Source organism: Haemaphysalis longicornis, unplaced genomic scaffold, assembly GCF_048455015.1.
Source record: "Haemaphysalis longicornis isolate Haplotype H1 unplaced genomic scaffold, Haemaphysalis longicornis Haplotype H1 scaffold_7, whole genome shotgun sequence".
In the NCBI taxonomy this organism is placed as follows: Eukaryota; Metazoa; Arthropoda; class Arachnida; order Ixodida; family Ixodidae; genus Haemaphysalis; species Haemaphysalis longicornis.
Genome location: NW_027526422.1, coordinates 175,458,326 through 175,479,959, shown reverse-complemented (window position 1 = coordinate 175,479,959; position 21,634 = coordinate 175,458,326). Strand labels below are relative to the sequence as shown.

General features: G+C 46.1%; 1 protein-coding gene across 1 annotated transcript in view; it reads left to right on the top strand.

Moving 5' to 3' along the window:
• The window catches only part of Apc7 (anaphase-promoting complex subunit 7), a 48,055-nt gene that overhangs the window by 17,083 nt on the left and 9,338 nt on the right, over positions 1-21,634 (top strand). Inside the window, exons 6-12 of the mRNA XM_077679319.1 lie at positions 716-844; positions 4,068-4,155; positions 4,290-4,385; positions 5,276-5,364; positions 8,455-8,569; positions 16,214-16,355; positions 19,267-19,367. Coding sequence (XP_077535445.1) covers positions 716-844; positions 4,068-4,155; positions 4,290-4,385; positions 5,276-5,364; positions 8,455-8,569; positions 16,214-16,355; positions 19,267-19,367 — 760 coding nt within the window. The remainder of the gene's footprint in view (positions 1-715; positions 845-4,067; positions 4,156-4,289; positions 4,386-5,275; positions 5,365-8,454; positions 8,570-16,213; positions 16,356-19,266; positions 19,368-21,634) is intronic.

Here is a 21,634-nt window from a genome sequence, read left to right as displayed (position 1 = left end):
TATTTACTTCCAAAGTTATAAAAATGGACATTTCATTTTTTTGAGAGCTCACTGTTTACGCAAAAAAAAAAAAGAGTAATTGCTTCTGCTTGCAAAATATTGCTGTGACAAGTGAATTTTTGATTTCCGTTTATCGAGCATTTTTCTGCATAGGACTGCATGGGGAGCTGACAGGACCCTCACTTCACTTGCAATTAATTGAAAATTCCAATTCAGCAACTTGAATTATCAGGAGTCGGCTGTTTATAAGCGGAAAATCTGGCATTAGCTGCAGTTCAGCGAGCGCGCTATCATGTACCAGGTAAGAATGTTTCACCACCATTTGGCGTGGCTCGCCAATATGTGCATGAGTTGCCTGTGGCTACAACAAACAAAACAAAACAATGTTATTGTAAAGGGTATTTAAAGCTGTTTTATTAATTAACAAATGGAGGGTAAAAATATTTATTTTGTGAGGGATTATTTAGAAGCTTCATGGAATACGAACAAGAAAAAAATGTTAACATTTTGTGTTGATTTTGGCTTCAAGAGCGAAATGAAGCCACCTGGCCAGCCAAGCCAAGCAGGAATGGAATGCTGCTAAGTGCTATGGCAGCTCACACGATGGCAGAGGCAGATGTCCCTCTAGTTAGATTAGCATGAAACTGCGATCTCACGGTCATTTGTATTAAATTCTCGCAGTGAGAAAGCTCAATGTCTGTCTGTCGCCTTGCAGGGAGTGCCCACTGGCCCTGGAAGCAGCCAAGGGTCTGCTGGAGCTGGGCGTCAAGTCGGGTGAGGTGGCCACACTGGTGTTGCACCCAGGCGGCTCCAGTGGCGCCTCCCTGCCACTACACATGGAATGGTGCGTCTCGGCGTGGACGTGGCCGTGTCGTTCTGCACTGCGTGCTACTGTGCCCTCTTTGTCAAGAAACACGCTGGCGTTTAGGACTGAAGTGACCTCACACTGCAAAGAGTGGCATTAAGTCCACATTTTGTTGCTAGAAGGCAGGAGAAATAACAGCATGAAGTATGAGAAGTACCGTATTTACTTGCGTAATGATCACACTTTTTTTTCCCCAAAATATGTTGCAAATTTAGGGGTGCTATCATTACGCGAGGTAAATTTTTCGCGAAAAAAGTTTGAGCACAGATAACACAAGCGACAGGTCAGAATGTTTACAGTAAGTCTCATGAACATAATCAACATTACAAATAAAAACGTAACAACTCCACCGAGCACCGAGTGACGCAAAATGCAGTGTTTTCATTACGCAATGCGGCAGAATTACGGAATTGCGGAACGCGCTGGAACGGGTTTGCTGCGAGGTGAGAAGAGGAAGACCAATAAGTGGCTGCTGCTGTCACAGTGTGGGACATCAATGTGGGACATCGGCTGCTGACACAGCAAGCCGAGCGCGTTTTTTATATGTTTTGCGAGTACAGTATGTGCATTTAGTGGGAGTTTGTTCCGCACCAATAATGAGCCAGTATCGCTAATATCATCAAGTCCGCGGCAATAATGTAACCATGCCTGCTTTGAAAGAGGAGGAAACTAACGTAAGCACGACCATCGTCATTTAGACTTGGCACACATATTCAAGTTCAGGGTGCGATCATTGCGCGGGAAATAAAAAAAGTCGTATTTTGACGACGAACTTCAGGGGTGCGATCATTATGCGAGTAAATACGGTATGAAGTAAGGGCCGAACAGCTCACCTGCTGTTTCCAGTTTGCCCTGTACGAAACCAAGGTGGAGGGGGAATTCAGCACAATACAAAGTTGGGCAGGTTGGTTTTGATACTTCATACGTACAGCCGTGAGCTGAAGTAAACGGACCACGGGAGCGGTGGCCAAAACTAATCGCTGCGCAGTCTGGTTGCGCGGCGCCTGCTGTCGAGATCGCACACAGCGCAGGCGCGGCCTAGCAGTACAGCACACATGACGCTATCACTCGCTGCTTCGCGATTGTGTCACGCTCCGATAAATTGACGCCAGGGGAATCACGCCGCGCAGTTAGAGGAACACTGCCGGGCACCGCCCTATCATTGAAAACGATGCGACTCACCTGATAAGTGGCAATGGTGCTACGCTGCCACACATAGCGTGTTGTGGCTGAGTTTGGCTCGTAGCATTTTTTTATTCAAAAAGCAGGAGGTTTCTTTTTTGTTAAGTGATGATGTTTCTCAGTTGATATCTGCTGTCTTGTTGTTTGTTTGAGTTCGTGTTTCGTGTTTTTCGTGTTGTTCGTGTTTTTCGAGTTTCGAGTTTCTGCATGAGAGTGACAGAGTTGGGTCCCATAGCTATTTGTGTACAGAACAACAATTGACTGTCTTTGTGGCCGCTCAGCGGCCTATAGTATTGGCTGATTGATAGGTCCTCCTCACGCTCGGTTGAGACGTCTCTTTGGGAGGCGTGACTTTTGTAATTAAACAAAGATTATGGCGTGGTGAGGGAAAGGGCTGCCCGCAGGACTTGGGATTTGCCGGACCTATGATTTTTTATGCCAGTGGTACTCGGCCGGTAGCGTGCCAAAGACTCCTTCTGGGCTTGCAAAAGTGGTGAAGGACCCCACGATGAAATATGTTGATACGTGTCCTATTGTCGCACAATTAACCCTTGCAGCCAAAGTCGCTCATACACATATCTCTATGCACGCCCTTCGAGTGTGGCTTTTCTGCATAATTTAAACGTTGTGCAAAAAGCCAGCTTTAAAATTTGTGCTGTGCGGAGGCGTTATTCTAACATGTCATGCGGCAAATCCACTTTTTTTAGTTCGCGGCAGGGTTTGGACAAAAAAAGGAAGTTGGGAGTATCGCGGAGGGACCCACGGAGTTCCTCTTCTCCCACGTTCTTCTTTTTGTCTGCGGACCCCCATCTATGAACGACAGCCCTGTGCACTGCTTTGTAAAATATTACGTGTAAATAAACTTGGCTGTTTTGAAGTATACCGTCGTTTGTTTGCCGCATGCCGTCGACCATAACCTAGTAATCTTTTTATCTTCAATCGTCGACTGAACGACCCTCTTTGGATCAAATCCTTCAATTTCAACTCATGGCACAGAAGTGCGCAAGAACTGTCAATAATGTTTTCAAATGCAAATAAATCTAATCGAAAAATGTAGTTTGCACGCGTTTCGATAGTCGCTGGGAATTGAAGGCGTGGTTCAATGGTATCTCATATCGCAATATAGTTTTTGAACATAAAATGTATGTGTCGGTGCCTCGAACTTGAGAAATTGCGAAGCTGGATTTTCCCGAGCAATTGCGAAATGGCACATATGCCGCATGCGGCAAACGATGTTTCATAAAGTAATGCAGTACATATCTAAACACAGCAGTATTTGTCAAAACCTTGGCATGTAAGGTTAGCATCAATACTTTTCCCAGTTCGCTGATATTCTCGGGAGGCTGTGATTTCACATCTATCCTAAAAACCGACAAGTATGGTGTTGTGTCTTATTTTCTTCGACTGTCCAGTGATGTTTTTTGCTTCATTTCCTGCTTCAAAAAAAAAAAAAAAAAGCTTGAAGCCCGAGATAATCACCAGCGCGCCAACTCTGCCAGCGGAGCCGCGTTGCCGCCGATTGCGCCAGCGCGCCATTTCCACTAAAGGTGTGTGACCCGCAGGCAGCAAAGGGCAGCGCGGCTCCCCTGGCGTCAATTTATCGGAGCGTGAGACAATCGCGAAGCAGCGGGTGATAGCGGCATGTGTGCTGTACTGCTAGGCCGCGCCTGCGCTGTGCGCGGTCTCGACAACAGGCGCCGCGCAACTAGACGGCGCAGCGATTAGTTTTGGCCACCGCTCCCGTGGTCCGTTTACTTTAGCTCACGGCTGTACATCACACATAAATGCATTGTCCTGTTTGTTCTTATTCTGTGTCGCCGTCTTTTCCGTGCTTTTTTTCACGAGGAGAATTAAGTCTTGGCCGTGGGCCTCACTGAGGACTAGACAGCACCGGTACCATACGTGAAATCAGTGCAATGATATTCCTACCTTGTTTTTTGCCAGCACAAGTGGTAGGCCTTTTCGTGTCTTGCACTTTGAAATGCGCGCACTGTCTGGTTACATGCGCTGCACTGTGCAGGCTTGGCCAGTGGATCAAGGCCAGTGCCCACCTGCACACCCGCGAATACGCTTCGAGCATTGCCAACTTCAAGCAGCTCGAGTCCAGGGTGAGAAAGCAGTCGCCTTGCATCCGTGTGCGCTTGTCTAATTCGTGCTCCGGCGAGGCAGTGCTGCTCTTGTTGCACTTTCGGGTCGCCCCGAGTGCAAGCCCCGATCCCGTTTTGGATGTGCACTGGTGCAGCCCCAGCTTGCGGACAACGTGGACATCCTCGTGTCCCTCGGGGAGGCCTACTACCACTCGGGGGACTATGCCAACGCTGCTACCACTCTGGAAAGGGTGAGAAGGGGGAGGGGCAAGGGACATGCAACAGCCTGGATTTGTAACACGCACTACTGCACATATACCGTATCAATTCGACTATAAGGCGAGGTTTTTTTTCCACAATTTGTAGTCTCAAAGTCATAACCCCGCCTTATATTCGAAGCTTGGTGTGTGTGTGTGTGTGTGATGATGATGATTTCTGTGACTCTGCTAACTGCACCCTCGCCTTATAATCGTGACCGTCTTATAATTTAATAAATATGGTATGTGCATAAACGACTGAAGTGAATAGATGGAGCGCTGTAACTGGAAAATGGAAAAGAAGAGAACTTCATTGGGACTTTGTATCTGTTGGGTGGTACGTGTGGACTAGGATGGCGGAAAATGGTTGTTGAGGTGTTGGGACGACCATTGAGCAGGGTTTGTTCTCTGCAGTCTCAAGTGGCAGCTTTTAAAATGAGAAACGGTTACACAGTTGGTGGCAGCAGCACCCGTACTGTTCGGCAATGTCTGCAGTCACTTTTCTTTGTCCTGTACAGTGCGTATTAATGAACATCATCCAATTCAGTGTTCAACAATACTAATACAAGTTCCAAACACGGAAGCGATGAGACGTATAAGTTTCAAGTCCAAATCATGTTCTGAACAACATGCGACTTAGGTGGTGACCGTGTTCTAATAGCACACACACTGGGAGGACGTTCATTTCCCAGTGCCTTGTGCTACGGAACACCTTGCGCTTCAAAGACTCGTAGAGCCTCGAGAGTTTTCGCTCACGTAGATGAAAAATACGAGGAACCCTAGCCATACATGCTTCACGTAAAAAGTCTTTGTTATGGAAATGGGTGCCTTCACCGTTTGGTCTTCTGTATGTGGGATGTTGCAACGTGTGTGTGCATGTGCAGGTGCACGTTCTGGACCCCCACCTGCTCAGGGGAATGGACATCTACGCAGCCCTGCTCGCCAAGGACAAGAAGATCAAGGAGCTTGAGACGTGAGGAGGCTTGCATTACACTGACACGACTGCGCCTCGAGCTGGCATTGCCACTAGCCAAGTGCTACAGTTCGACCTGGATATAGTGAAATTGACAAAAATTCGCAATTTTTCGTTGCATGCAGGTTTCAAGTTAAGGTTTGCGTAAATGAAGCAGAAACAAAACCAAGATGCTAGACATCAGTGACCGTGAACTCCCGATTTGAGGATTTATTCCACAGTGAAAACTGCGTGATTTGCGCCCGCTGCTTTCCCACAAACTTAGTCACTACACGGCACTCCTAAGAATCAAGGTCACTTGCCCCCTTATTCGCAAGCGTAACTTATGCCTTTTGACACTTTTCGGTGCCTTAACTCGTTTCAAGAGCCAAACGTATGCTGAAAGGGCACCTTTTCGCACACTTGATGCTCTTTTCCATGCTCAAAATTGTTGACAGGATGCTAGCTGGGATATTGTACCAGAGGCAATGTTCCGACGGCAGAGATGGCATTTAATTAAAATTGCAAGCTTGTCTTGGAAAGACACTCTTTTTTCGTTTTCTCGAAACAGAACTCCTCCCCGTAGAACTGGCATTTTAGATAGCAGTGTAGACTGGCACATACATGCCTACAGGCGGGCCTAGCACCTAAGCAACACTGCACTGAAAGTGGAAACGCACGGTAGTTTGCAGTGCGGAAGAAGTTTGCTAAATTAGTGCATTTCTTCGGCTGATTTTTCAGAAAAAGTGCGGGCAAAGTTCGCTAAATTAGTGCATTTCTCTGGCCGATTTTTTAGAAAAAGTTCAAAAAACAATGGTTCATCAGCGTAGCCAATTCATTACATCCCGGTTAACCGTCGCAACGCCTTCGTTACGTAGAAGTGGCAAACACATGGGTTTCAATGAGGCTGGCAATGGGGAACCGAAAAACTTTGTTAAATCCAGGAATTCGTTTTATAGAGGTTCGTTACATCCAGGTTGAACTGTACTGGTAAAAATTTGGATAGATGTTATGCAGCTGTCAGAGCAGTTGACGCTGCTATATAGCATAAAACTATCATTTGAATAGAGTATAAGGGGGAACGTGGCAAATAAAATTATTTTTTTATTTATGGACCAAATTTAATCAAATTAGGAGCATTTATGTAGCTAACCATTCTAACAACAAAACTAAAATCTGTTCAAGGATACCTTCTATACTTTTTAAGTTAGAAGACTAATTACCTGATACTTGCATTCAGCATAAGTAACTACTTAGGCAAGGAGTCAACAAGAATTTTACGTCAGCGTCACCAGGAAGGTCTATTCTGTGCAAGAAAGCTATTCAATTATTGCATTACATCCTTCCTTTAGGCATGAAGAAAGGACAAGAGAAGTTTCACCTTCCTTTCGAAATCAGAAATAGTTTCATGTCAAAAAGAAAGTGGAACTTCTGTCTTTCTTTTTGGATATCTAAAGGGAATCAAGCAAGAATCAAATAGCTTCCTTGCACAGAATAGACCTTCCTGGTGATGCTGACATAAAATCCTTGTTGAGTTCTTGTCTAATTAGTTAATCAATCTTGGGACAGCTCTGTGAAGGTAATTAGTCTGATAACTCAAAAAGTATAGAAGATGTTTTTAAACTGATTTACGTTTTGTTGTTAGGTTAGTTAGCTATATAAAATCTCCTAATTTGACTAAATTTGGTTCATAATTAACGAAAATAGTTTTACTTGCCACGTCCCGGGATCCCTTAAGACAGAGTGACAAACTTCTTTTTTGTTTTGCAATGGAAGCCTCAATGTGAGGCAGGTTGGCTGAGGCCTTTCGAAGGGGCTTGTTGCTGTTGTAGAGCTAAGTTTGTAGATGTGAATAGTAAGTTAATGAATAGTTCTAACAAAGGGGTCAATAAAACGCAAAAACAAGTTTGCTTATATCTAGAGGTTCATCTGTTGTGAGTACAATTATGCACCCGCTCACAGTAGCAGTTGCTTGGCCAGATTCGAAGCAAGCTTGTAATCTGAAAGGTGTTTGTCTAGACTCGCTCATTAAGAAGTTCATTGTTTTATTTTGACTAATTTGTGAAGTGAGCAACATGCAAAATGAGTGTGAAGTGGTCGACGCTATATCCCGAATGACTGGTACAATTCTTTGTTGCTGGAAAAGTTTATGCTTTGTCATTTTAATGCTCTACCTAATCTTCGTAAAACACCCTCTATATGGCAGCCAGAGGCATTCGGCTGCACTGTCGTCCTGTTGTCAACTTTTTCTTTCACCATTGTGGTGTGGCAGAGCATATCAGGCAAGTTTGACTCACCAGCTGTCAAATGTGTGCTTCGAGCCAGTTTTTGTATTCTTCAGGGGAAGCTTACGTCGACTGTACTTTTAACCTTTTAATGTTTTATTTCTTGACCTGCTGTCTTAAGCTTGCCCATTGTTAATGGAGTGACAGGTAGGGCTACAAAACATGCAACCTACAAACTTGTGGTGGCGTATAGTTGCAAAAACGCGTAATCGCAGTAATTGGGCTTAATAAAGGACACGTTAAAAGTGTAATTCTGTCGTGATTATATTGTCACGCAGCCGAGGATGACTCAGGGTTCTTGGATGAATAATTTTTAACAGAGCGAACGTGCGCTCCACAAAAACTCAGAGAAAATATAAGCGGTGTAGAAGCAGTCAGCAAAATGACGGGCGCAGACTGGCGTTGGCAAATCGAATGCCATGATGTTTGCCTTGGAAGGATTTATACTTCAGCATCAGTCCTTCAAGAACCATCGAATCAGGTCCAGAACATTGGGGATGAAAGACTAATATTCCATTTTAGTGGTGACAGGCGATACACTCTTCCTATAAAATTAGATGGCCATGTGGATACAAAAAAAAAGAAACGGAAACACACTTCTCATTTCTAACTTAAGTAAGATATTTGGGTGCGGTAAGATGCTGTCAACAAAACACAAAAGTAATCCAGGGGTATTGTTCACGGCAATATGCCGATGCAGCTCAAGTGCACAGCTTCTGGACGTGTTCAGGGGAAGGTGTAGGCAGATCTTGCCAGTCCAGTGTGCTTCCCTCTCTGGAGGCTGGCGGTGAGAAGAGCCTATACTTCGGTGTGTGTGCGCGCGCAGGCTGTCCTCCCAGCTGATGGCAGTGAATGACAAGAGTCCAGAGCCCTGGATCGTGATGGCCTACCTGTGCTACGCCACCAAGAAAGGCAACCGGGCCATCTACTTCTCCCAGAAGGTGCGAGCACTCCACTCCATGCTGCCTTTCGCTTTTGACATTTTGATTGGTGTGGCCTTTCTAATAACGACGGTTGTGAAGCCATGCTGCTGCCAGATGCTCATGCTTGATATAGTGCAGTGAAATCTTGTTGATACGTTTTTCACGGGAACTGTAAAATAAAACGTATTACAGTGGCATCTTGATGATATGATTCTGGATGATACGAATTTCGGGATGATAAGAATTTCTGATAAGTCTGGGAAAAATTGCATTGTTTGCAATGGGAAAAATTTCAGCTCTTACGAACGGACCTGTCGCGGGCAGGCGGATGATACAAACGAGCCGGCGAGGCGCCCGACCGCCGAGCGAGCAAGCGACGGCGACGTACGAGCTCTCTCTCCCCTCTTTGTCGCTCTTTCTCTAGGAACGGCGGGCTGTTGTTTTCTGCTCACGAAAACGCGCCGCGCACTCCACAGGCCCGCTGACGCCGCCACGAAACAACCTGTACACTTCGCGGGGCGCGGCCGGCCGCGGCAACATGGCTGCGGCTTCGGTCGCGAAGCGGTGCAGGGCGCTCGAGCGACTGTTTCTAACCGCTCTTTAGAATGCCACTCAAAGTACACACGAAGTTTCTTGTGCGTGAAATGAGTTAATAATGCGGGCGAAAACGGCATAAAAAATCATTCTCACCACTAGTGAAAGCGCCCATGAAATTTCTGGCCGGGTGCTAAGCCTCGGGAGACAGCCAGGAGCCAGCCAACTGTCTCGAGCGCTTCGAAACTGCCGCCATAAGGCGCACGCCTTCCCATTGGCGCAAGTCGTCAGGCTCCTCCCACTGGGGCTCTTCGATTTAGTCTCGGACTCACCGCAGATACGAGGATTCCCCCGAAGCCATAGGGATACATGGCAAAATCGAATGCCGGACTGCTTCTCGGGGAGTACGCAGCGAGTCCGAGACTGAAAATCGACGTCACTCGTCATTTTCTGACCGAGGTCGCGGGCGCGGAATCGCTGACGCGGGCACACGCAACGCCGACACGCATGAATCGCGCAAGAACGCTCCTGTAGTGAGCTTGCGCACCACAAGTGAGGAGACGAAGGTCTGGAAAAAACCGCTCGGCGACGTGGAGGTTAAAAAAAAGCAGAAAAACGTCACGGATTTCTTCATGCGAAAGTAAGAAAAGAAATCAACGAAAACTTTTTTTTTAGCGCTCAATTGTTTGGTCTGTGTTGGTTCATACGAATTTTGGATGATACGAATATTTTTCGCGGTCCCGCGAGATTTGTATCATCGAGATTTTACTGTATGCGAAAATTGTATTATTTAAAGAGGCGTCAAAAAGGAGGAGAATATGCACTCTTCTTCAGCAACTCACTTTTATGGAGCAACATTGAAGTAGCTGGTCAATTTATGCTGCACAAAGTCATGGGCCAAAGACTTCTGAAACGTATAAAAAGAAGCTGCCGGTATTTTTTGCTTTGCCGGACACTGTTTTGTACGACAATTTGTGACATGCCTTAATTAAATTGGTGAAGCCAGCCACCAGACGCTTGGAAGTCTTCAATGTCCAAGAAGAGTGCGACGTTGTCAACTTTTTCGTGTTGTACTGACCCGTCGACGTTCACCCCTGCCGCCCTAACTTCCTTGAACCATACAAGCAGAATGTTTTCCGTTTGCTCAGGTTTCACACCTCGAGTTTGTTTCACACCAAGGCCAAGAACTTGCAGCAGCTTCTTTTGCAATTCCTCTTGCTGAACGACAGTAGAGCGGTGACACTGGCAAACCGAGCTCGCGTGCCAAGTCCATGCGCTTCTTCCTTGGGTTTTCTCCAAATTTCCGTACAACTCCCACTTTTTCTTCTAAACTGAGAGCCTTGCGTTTCTCCAACATTGCCACAAGCCTGGCAGCACCACTGCACACAGCAACAAGGCGGAAAGAGAGCAAAGAACAACACGAGAAGCATGGAGCATGGCAAGAAGTTGGTAAAGCAAGTCGCACCTGCCAACAGTATTGCGCACCTTCCTTGATTACGATACGTTTTGCTAGATGGTGCACTGCATTGCCCGACGTGTTAGCATCATTGAACGGAGTGGCCCCGCCTCGCAGCGATGTTTTTGCCGCAAAAGTGGCGCTGCCCCGGCCTCCGCGTCACTGCAACATGCAGATCGTTCCTTGTGTGAGTGTGGTTTGAGCTACTATGCCGAAGAATGAACATTAAGAGTTCTGGAAATCTGGTCAAGGTCCACTTTTGGGGTCGTATTAGCCGATTTTCGGCAAAAATGTGATCGTGTCAAACAAACACACAAAAATGCATTTTTGTAAGGGACATTGGCTGGGAACGAAAAGACAAACGTATTAGGCCAAAAAAGCATTATGCAGGATCGTATCAACGAGATTCTGCTGTAGCTACCTTTTTTTTGGCAGGAGAAAATTTGATCTAGCAAATAGCTCCGCTTTTTAGACCTAGGGCACATAATTCTCTGCGATTGTGCTTCCCTAGAGCGTAACGATGCGCGACTCCAGTGCATTTCATTTCTGTTTTTTTTTTCTTTAACTTTTTAAAGTCACCTTGCTCTTCAACCCAGCAGAACGAACAAAACAACATCGGAAGGTAGAAAAAGTAAGAGTGAATTGCAGAGGCCTCCTGCTCACGTTGTGAGCTAATTACCCATCTTTTCTCTTTTGGAATTTATGTGGAAGTCGCCGGTTTTCTAAAGGCACTTTGGTGTAGAGCTAATCTGCTGGTATATCTGGGTTGCTGGTTGCAGGCAGCCAAAGCTGGCTTCGCTGTGATCCGTCTTCTCTCCTTTAAGTGAAGTGAAACACCATCCCCGTCACACCAAACGACGTTATTCTGTTTCTTAAAGGGGGGGCCATGAAGACAAAATAGTACGGGTTTGGTTCATTAGAAAGACTGGTTTGTCCCCATAACAAATTTATTTATTTATTTATTTATTTACAGGTACCCTCAGGGCCGAAGCATTATAGAGGGGAGTGGGTTCTAGGATACACGAACAAGTACAGCTTACATTGCATATCAAGCAAACATACAAAAAGGAGGAGTTGCACGAGAACACACAATAAAAAAAGTTCACAAGTTCTGTGCACAAAGGGTCAATAACTACAAGAAGAAGCCAACATTGCTTTTACGAGAATGATCAAGCCAACACAAGAGAAAATAATCATTCATAGTTATTGGAGTGGTTTTGATTGGTGATAACTGATCAGAAAGCGTCATTGCTTACGATGGTCGCAGTTGCTGCCGGAAGGCCGTTCCAGTTGCGTGATGTTCGTGGAATGAATGATACGTGGAATGAATGATCAATGATACGAAGTTTATCTCAAACTTCAAACAGGTAATGGTGATAGAGTGGAACCCCAATTATACAACCTGTGGCTTTACGCCGACCTTTTTTTTGGGACAGATCGGTGCGGTCCCAGCAAACTCCCCACAGAAACAATACATTAAAAACCTCGGCCATGCAACACTTGGGTTCATGCGGTGTGCTTCATATAGCGCATGCTGGCGGGGATAAACCGGCATTTTTACCACCTTTGACGCCACTTGGCCGCCTTGTCCCAACTTTCATTTGTTAACCCCGTTTGGTGCTGCTTGATGTGCAAAGGTAAACAGTCTTCGGTGAGCTCAGCCACTTGCTGAACAGACTCAAGCAAGCAGGTGGGAGCTTAACCGTCGACAGCCACTGGTGGCAGCAGAACGCCAACGCGCCTATTGTGAGAAGTGAAAGTCAAGGTGGCTCGCGAACTGCCAATTTGAAGCTCGCATGGAGCCCATGAACGTGAAAACACATATGCAATACCACACAGCGATGACCAAACTCCTGCTTTCCTCCTCCTCTTGATTTGAGTTTCTTCCCTTTATGGCGCTCCCCCGTTTGTTGTTTCAACCTCCCCATGTGACCCTCAGTGACGTGCCCACTGTGCCCTAATCCTTTCACATGCTTTGAGCCAAATTAAGTTATATATCTCTATCTCTCTCTCTCTCTCTCGCTGGCTCGCTCGCTCTGTCGCCCCTGGCCTTTGCTGCTCTTACCACCCGATCTCTACTTATCAGTGTCTTTCAAAGCTGCGCTGTCGCTTAGCTCATTTCTTGTCCCCTTTTTTTTTTCCATCACCGCCTCGTACTGTAGTTTGTTTACTGTAGTTTGTTTCACTTCCCCTTTTGTTGCAAGTTTGTTGCCACCTCCTCTGGTCTACTCCCGGCCTTGGCAATTTCATACTCTCGCCTTTTCTCCTCTCTATTTGCTCGGATGCATTGGCGTTCCCACCTTGTCTCACGTGCGCGAGGTGCAGAGCTCGTGGTCTAGCGCCGGACAGCATGGAAGGGTCGTGTTGCATGCGGTGCACGGCTGGGGGGGAGGGTGGCACAAAATAGGTGTCTTTTAGGTCTTTGCAAATTACGTGATAGTGTGTAAACATAGTAGTTTAACTCTTTCGGGACCGCTCCATAGGCTATCGATCACATATGATCGATGGTTTCGCAAGCCTGCAGAATACAAATTTTCGCTCGATGGAACGCCCAGCGACATCTAGGAGATAGTTTGAAATTTTCTCTTTTGTGAAGTTTCTTTTTTTATCGCCAGGCGGCAACACATCAGATATTTTATTCTGACGGGCAGTGGTTTCGAATGTAAACAAACATGGCGTCATACTCGCGCGAGCGCGATAAGAAATCCGCTTCATCTTGTCTCGCATATCTTTGCCTTCTACTGTGGATTTTAACGATGAGAGTGGCAGTGAAGAGTCGGAATGCGGCTTTAGAGATCGGATTTCAGCTCGAGTGAGGATTCGGGTGTCGATCAGCTTGGAACATCAAATCGCGCTCAAAGGTGGGTGTTGGTTTCGGTTTCAATTGGCTCTGGAGTAGCTTTGTGCGCTCGAAATATGTTCTGGCTGATTTATATTTATTCGCTAGGGTGTTAACTACCTATGGTGGTGACCTCCTGCCACCAGCGCAGAAACGGATCAAATTTTCGCCGAGACAAGAGCCAGGCGTGTACCTTGGCAACGACGTAGCCATGGCCCTAGTGCCAAAGAGATCACACACAAAACAAAAAACCAGTTACACCCAGCCACATCAAACTTTCGCGCTGAAGAAACAAAGCATTGTGTTAGATTTTGTATATCCTGAAATAATTTTATTCTTTTCTAATATTTTTATATTTACGCTTTTTTCTCTTTTTCTGTGGTTGTTTTTACGAAGTTCTTACTTTCAGATTTTTTCATGGTTCTATCGTCAGTGTTTAGGTTAAACTTAGTATTGTATGTCAAAGAACATATAATTAGCTGCATTTTGGTACATGCTAAGGCAGGTTGGTGCCTTTGCTTTATGTAATAAAAAATTTGTACCGAGACCTCCGTTTTTCATCACTTTTTTCGGCGGTCCCGAAAGAGTTAAATACGTTCTCAGCCCAGGTGTCGTGTGAGACTGTCTACTACGGAAGCAAAAGTGCGCTAAATATAGCAGTTTAACCCTTTGAGGGTCGAATGTTTTCGCCAAATGCGATCCCCCAGGGTCGATTTTGTTTATTGCTGATTTAAATTCTTCTGATGAATCTATTTCGAAAAAAAATTATCGTAAATATTTTAGGGTCACCATAAAGTGACAAAAAAAATCGTTTGTGTTGTTACATAGATGTGGTTTATTCATGAGTAACACAAGAAGAATTCTAAATAAAAACGAGAGAGTAACAAGCCGGCACCTTTTGAGTGAATCTAAAACAGACAGACATCAGTTTTGCGGGCGCAAAAAGCGGGAAGCGCCCGGAGGACGATACCAAAACCAGCCGCTGCGCGCGGGCGCGCGGCCGGATGCGCGAGCGATAGACGGCGCACCACTCCTATAAAATACAAAAAAAAAAAACGAGGAAAGAGCCTCATCAGTTTCGCAGGCGCCCTTGATCTGTGGCAGGTGCAAGAAGCGAGAGGCGCCCGGTGGGTGTAAGGGGCCTTAGGTGGGCGATATTGATATTCAGCGCACCCCCTCGTTACCGGATGCGCAAGAGATATCCGGCGCGCCGCTGAAGTAAATCATAAAAAAATAAAAAGAAGAGTCATCGGAGCAACAAAATAATTTGATGCATTTCCGCAGTGTGGCAGCACATGCCAAGCAAGAGAAGGTGCTTTTTCAACATACAAGCGATGACGTACATGTACGTACGTTTGTGACCCTGAAAGGGTTAAATACGTTCCCAGCTAAGGTCTCGTGTTAAACCGTCTACTATGGCGGCAATTGCCCGTACCCTGATCATGCATCACCCCGGTCATACAACACTTTCATGCGGTCCCTTGAAAGCCGCATTATCAGTGTTCCAGTGTATTTGGGAAAAACAGATGAAGCAGTGACGAGTCCCCCGCTACTTTCCGGCAGCTTTCTGTGATGTTGCAGGATCTTGTTTGTGCAATTGGTGGCTGCCGACCTAACTCATCACTAATGCACGTGACTGTACGATTGTAGGGGTGCCTCTAGTTTCTATGGCACTGAAATGCTAATGCCCAGTTAACGCAAGGAAAATTATGTTTTTAGTGCTGGTTCATATGATGTCACTCCTGCCCATAACACGTAACTGTAGCGCAAAATTTGAAGGTCCTTCGATACTCCTTGCATTTCTTTTTATTATTATTAAAATACCATCTTTTGGGGCTGGAATGTAGCTGAGTGAGGTACTGAAACATAGTTTTTCCATATTAAGTAAAGTTGCATTTTGTCGCCATGGCCACTTTAAAGGGACCGCAAAGAGGAAATTACTATAGCATTGTCTTATTCAAAAGGAATAGCCGTTGCTAACTTGCCAATCTCCATTTTGGCCTAAAGGACATTGTATTTAACAGAACAGAACATCATTTTTTACCCCCCCCCCCCTCCCCCAAATGAATAATAAGGAAAAATTTCCGATTTCTTGCTACGCAGTGCAGAAAGGACGTAACGTAATATACTGAAAACAGAGTTATTGCAGTGTTCACTCAATGTTCACATTCAGGTGGTGTGGTCAGACTGAACTGGACGCAGCACTACAATTACAGCCACGTTTTTTGGCAGTGGTTTTGGTTGATGGCCGCGGGTCGCACAAGCAGCCTTTTGTGACATCTAGGATTGAGGACAAGGTGGCTGTGAATTGCCACTACTTCATCTCCCTTTTCATATCATCGGCACTAGTAATTTCTCTATGTTTGCATTAAAATTGGCATTGTAATTGAGGCAATGAACCAAACTCGTAGTATTTTGTCTCTCACAGTCTGTCTAGGAAACCCCACGCTATGGAACCCATTCTGTCTAGCCTCACACATCGCGTATGCACTCATAAAGACGCTAAAGCGTGCCAAGATTTCCACGTCAACGGAACATTTCCTTCACAGTATTGAATTTCTTGGGACTTGTTAAGGATGCATTGATTGGCAGGCTTAATTTTATTATTATTAAATCGTCATTTGCATTTGAAAACCTGAGCACATCATTCACAGGTCAAGAGGCTATGAATAATTTCTGACGCACTTCCGTAGTGCTTTTGATTTGTGGAAAGAGTCGTTGCTATCGTTCACCTACAGTAGTCGGGAGTCAGTTGCGAAATTCTGACCTGGAAGTTGTGTAGAGGTGTACTGTTGAAGTGAAATGAATGGAATGGGAAAACCTTGCTGCCCAGGCGTGCACCCTGAACCCTCGGCATGTGGAGGCCCTGCTCCTGAAGGGCACTGTTCTCCTGGAGCTGAGGAAGCTGCACGAGGCCATTGCCCACTTCAGCGAGGTCTTCAAGGTGGCCCCTTACCGACACGAGGCCTACAAGGGTGAGTAGAGGCAGCGATCGGGCACTCTTGAAGCGGAGTGGGTTCGTTTGACGGAGCCAAAGGGATTCTGCGGTTGTGTCGCAGGATGTGCCGTATACCCAACTCGAAGCAAAAATCTGTGCGTACATATTTGCGGTCTTTGTTTCTATTTTCATGCCATGCTAACAAAAGTGCAGAGGCCACAAAGAGCTCAATGCACAAGCTTATTACCCCTCGAGTGAGACTGAAATTTTTTACATCAGAGAGCTGGGGAATGCAATTTTATTTCTTATTGTTCTACGATAATTCAGTCACACTTGTACGCTAATTGTGTATTGAATTTTTTGTGGTGACTTGTGGCATGACCTAGAAACCTTTTTCAAAGACGGCGCCCATATGATAGTTTATCGGAATTGTCATTGTCAGCATTGACAAAAAAAAAAGTCTGATGGCGATGATGATGTACAGGTGCAGTCAAAATTGGAACACGGTCTCTTAAATGTACAAGAATTCCTTCTTCCAGAAACTGCCTGGCTGCATTGGTGCGCATTTAAACGAGTCCTCCCTAATCGAGGAAGCTCCCTATAAACCAGTAATGGCTGTCATAAAGCCTTAGTAAGACAAATATTTTGTGATATTCACACATGCTTGTTCCACTTACTTATGACAGCACCTGTACACGTATCATTACTCATTGTTGTCGTCATGTTTCGCTGATCATATCAGCCCTTTAAAAACTCCTGGGTTTTTCTAGGGGTGACCCCACGGTGTTGTTTAGTATTGGTGTTATTTTTTTCTTGTTAGAAATCATGGTGTGTACATGCTAGTTAATTTTTTTGTCACATTATAAACATGTAACAATATAGTCGACTATTTATTTAACTATTTATTTATCGACTATTAGATTTATAGACTATTTATTTATCGATTATATATAACAATATAACGTCGAGCCGCATGTTTGCTTCTCTTCAGTGAGGGCTAGCTGCCTTTCGATTCCGGGCTTGTAGTGTATGCAGAATCATAAGGTCCACCACCCCAGTCTGCCCTCGAATGTTCTGCATTTTTGAAAAAATGACATTGATGCAAAGGGGGCAGTTTCTCTTCTCTTTGGAGCTTGAGGCAGATGGAACGAGCGAAAGAGAAATGAATTAGGCATAAAGGAGAGAAAGAAATGTGAAAAGGGAAAGAAAGGGCGACAGCAGATTAAAAAAAAGGCTGTGGCTAGCGTTCCGTCCAGACGGAACGATGTACAAGTGCTAAATTTCTGTCCAGACTGAACGGAGCGCTGCAGGTTATCCTTCCGTCCAGACGGTTCCATCCAGACGGAGCCGGCGTGAAATTTGTACAGTTCCGTCCAGACGAAAGCAAAACCGGCTGATTATTAATTAACGGTAATTCTGATTGTTATAGTTATAGTGATTACTAATTAACGGTTATTCTGGCTAGTCAACGAGCGCAAGCGGTTCGTTCGGCTGGGTAAATATCAAGAAAGGCTGCTCTCGCTGCTTGTTGTGAAGCGGGCGTGGTGGAGGTAGCGGCTTGGAGTTCCGTTTGACGGTGTTAGAGTTAGTCCGGTCGTCTTACTTGAGTTTTGTAGATTTTTACCCAACCGGTCAAACCGCTCTGCTCATTGACTAGCCAGAGTCACATTTGATTAATCACTGTCCAAGATTACAGATGATCGGCCGTCAAACGAACCGCCAAGCTCAACCACGCCCGCTTCACAACAAGTAGCGAGAACAGTCTTTCTTGATATTTACCCAGCCGAACTAACTGCTTGCGCTCGTTGACTAGCCAGAATAGCCGTTAATTAGTAATCACCATTACGAACTACAGATGATCGGAACTCTGGCGATAGATATGTCGGCCTTGGCTCTAGTGAGCGGTAGCGGAGCGGCAGGTTGAGTGCAAAATCAAGACCGACTGCTCTCACCATGTCTATAGTAAAGGGGGTGCGAAGTTAGCTGTTACAAAATGCTGGCACAACCACGCAAAAAAAAGAAAAGAAAAGAAAGAAAAAGTATGTCCGGGGGGAATCAAACCCGGTACAAAAGTGTCACTATCGGAGGCGCAACCTCTACACCAAATCTGAAGACTGAACATGGCGTCTAATCAGCCAGTTTTGCTTTCGTCTGAACGGAACTGTACAAATTTCACGCCGGCTCCATCTGGACAAAACTCTAAGCTCTCAATTGTATTCTGTCTGGATGGGAGGATAACCCGCAGTGCTCTGTTCCGTCTGGACGGAACACTAGCCACAGCCAAAAAAAAATGCGGCATTCCTGAAAGTGACCTTGATGCACACCACGGCTTCCAGCCCTGCAAAGGTTATCACCACACAGTGGAGGTCGCAAGAGGTGGGCGAAGAAGGCTTCTTGAAGGTGCAAGAGGCGGCATACCTGCCATATGTACAGAGGCCCGATGCAGTAATGCAGATTTCCGGATGAGGAACTTCCATTGTTGCATTAGTAGTATATGCAAACAGCGAGCCAAGCTCAATGCTACAGCACAGTGGCCATAGCCATGGGGGGGGAGTGGTTTTGTCGCCATGGAATGTAGGTAACGTGCGGGAAGACGGGGGGAAAAAAAACAGCTAGCGTTAATTAAGTGTGATGAGCTTCTTAGGAAGTAGTGGGCAGTGGGATTCTCCCTCGCATGGCATGTGCGTTCGGTGCACATTTTTGAATGAGCCATGCAGAACGTATGTGTACGTCATGGACGCTGTGGACTAAGTCAGTGGCGGCGGAAGGGTCCACGACGAGCAAATTGAAAGACAGGGCCTTTCTGGGCCTTCATTTTATGTAGTGCAGACATGTGGTGCACATTTGAAAGTGACTTGACAGACAGCTCACTGTAATGCATTTCTGTTCTTCTCCGTATCCATACTCGGAATAGTGTTTTTGTTCACGCCTGCGTGCCTCCATTGCAGGCATGGTGGACTGCTACCTGGCCCAGCTGAGGAACAACGATGCGGCAGCCATTGCCAGCAATGCCTGCAAGCACCTGGGCCACACGCCCAGGGCCCTCACGGTGGGTGTCTGCCGTCTGACATTGTCCTTAAAGGCCAACTGCGCTCAAAACTTTGACCTCTTGAAAGCCCTATTTTCGTATAGTCTGCTTAAAAAGAAAGCAACGTGCAAAATAGAACAGCAGAAATACGCACGCGGACGCTGCAAGCGGCCAACAAAATCGGCGATTTTGAAACTGAAACCAAGGAGAGCTGAAACTGAAACTGAAACCATTGTAGTGACGTTGCAGCCGTCCAGCGAGCGGCCAGACGATCATCAGCTCGGAAGAAAATCTGCCTGCAAGCTCTACGCGCACACAGGGCACCACATCGGTGAAGCGCGCGCAGCAGAGCTCGACCGGTTCTCAGCTGCGTGGCTGGCCAGAGGAAGAAGCCCCCGTCGGCTGGAACGTCACAGGCGCATCATGGCTATTTACGCGATCCGCCGGCAGGTGCAGCGTGGTCTGCGGCGGAGCTTTCTTAAATGCTTCTGACTGATTAACGAAGCGTTTCACGGGGCTACCACTCGTGTCCCAGCTGATTTGGGGGTGCTTACTACGCATTAAAAATAAATTTGGTCGAGGTGAAATTTGAGTGCAGTTGGCCTTTAAAGGGGTCCCGAAAGGCGTTCTAAGCACACTAAATGAACAAGTGCAGTCATTAGGTTAGGGGTCAATGTCATCTGTGCCAAATTCAACCTTTTTACGTGCAGCAGACAGCTCATACTTTCGTTGCAAAGTTTGTTGCCACCTTCCCACCCTTTCCTGCATGTTTTTGGACACCACCATCTGAACACACCCACGCCATCGATCCTCCCATGTGCATCATGGAGCAGAATTCACCTATTGAACAGCTTTTTTCTGGTGAAGAGAAGCGTCGTCTGCTCATTGTCAGCGTGTTGTGGCGGCACCTTTGGTTAATTAGCGCATCCTGCAGCACACTTAATGCTATCGTGTTCCTCCATATTTAAAAACTCTATCACCATGTTTCTCGTTAAGGTGCAGTCACACTAGGTTGACACGACGACGACGACACGATGCCAGCGCTGATCGGTAAAATGCCAACACATTAGCCGACTTTCGAGTTGGCAGACCGTGTTGTCACACTATGCCAACCAAAGACGCCTACAAAACCGAAAAGCATGAGGGTTCCGGCTAGTTGGTAATCCATTAGTCGGTAATCGTCTCCGTCTCGTCCTTGGTCTTTTTTACGCTGTGTTGCTACAAAACCGGTTGGCCGACTGGTCGTCGGGAGTCGATTGAGAACTGAAAGGTTTGCCCTGACAGCATTGCCATAATGCAGTGGTTCTCAACCATTACTGCCCCGGGGACCCCTCTGGGGCTTGCGAAAGTGACGGGGGACCCCACGATGGAGCATATTTTGATCGGTGTCGTAATGTCAAACAATTTGTACTTGCAGCTTACGTCGCCCACACACTTATCCGATTCCCGCCTTTTCTGCTTGACGTTAATGACGATGCGCGTCATAATGCAGAACAATTTGCTCTTGAATCTATAAGTCTGCCTTTTCTGTGTCTGTTTCTTTTGTTCTCATAGCTGGTGTGCTGTGCAAAAAGCAGATGTTAAAATATGTGCTACGCGGAGAAACTAAGTGTACACGTAATGTGGCGAAGCCACCTTTTTGCATTGCAAGAAAGTGCTAGTTAGCAAAATCGAGAAAAATATGGCGGGAGGGGGGGTGTAGCTTTGAGCGAGGCTTGGCGGACCCCTCAAATGTCGGACCCCCTGGAGTCCGCGGACCCCCATTTGAGAACCACTGCCGTAATGAATGCAGCTCTATATTCTTAGTTTCTAGAGTGCAATAAAGTAAGTAAGGTCCATGAAGCCCGTGCAACTCAACACTAGTGCTAAAGAGATCCATATTTCGGCTTACGGCCGAGTGCTGCAGTGACTTCGTGTCCCTGGAGCCGGTGCTTGTAGGAAATATAAGTTAAGTTAGTATTTAAGTGCAAAAGAAGAGTTACGGGAGGTAATTCAGTTCATAAGAAATCAATATTGACCGAAGTTTTTAGCGTAAGGCGTAAAACCAAAGTATGGCAAGCATTATTCCTTCAGTGCGAAATCCCAGTCGCAGTGGGGCACACTGCGATTGCACTTTCTGCCCAAAGCAGCGGGGTTGCTAGTGATCAGCTGTTGTAGGGGATTTGCAGAACCTCTCTGCGCAAGTGTTATTCGAGAAATGTTCAGTTTTCCAGCCAGGAATTCTATGAACCGGCCAGAAGACACGAAGGGTAGGCCCCCCATCTAGTACATCTTGCTTTCTTTTTTTT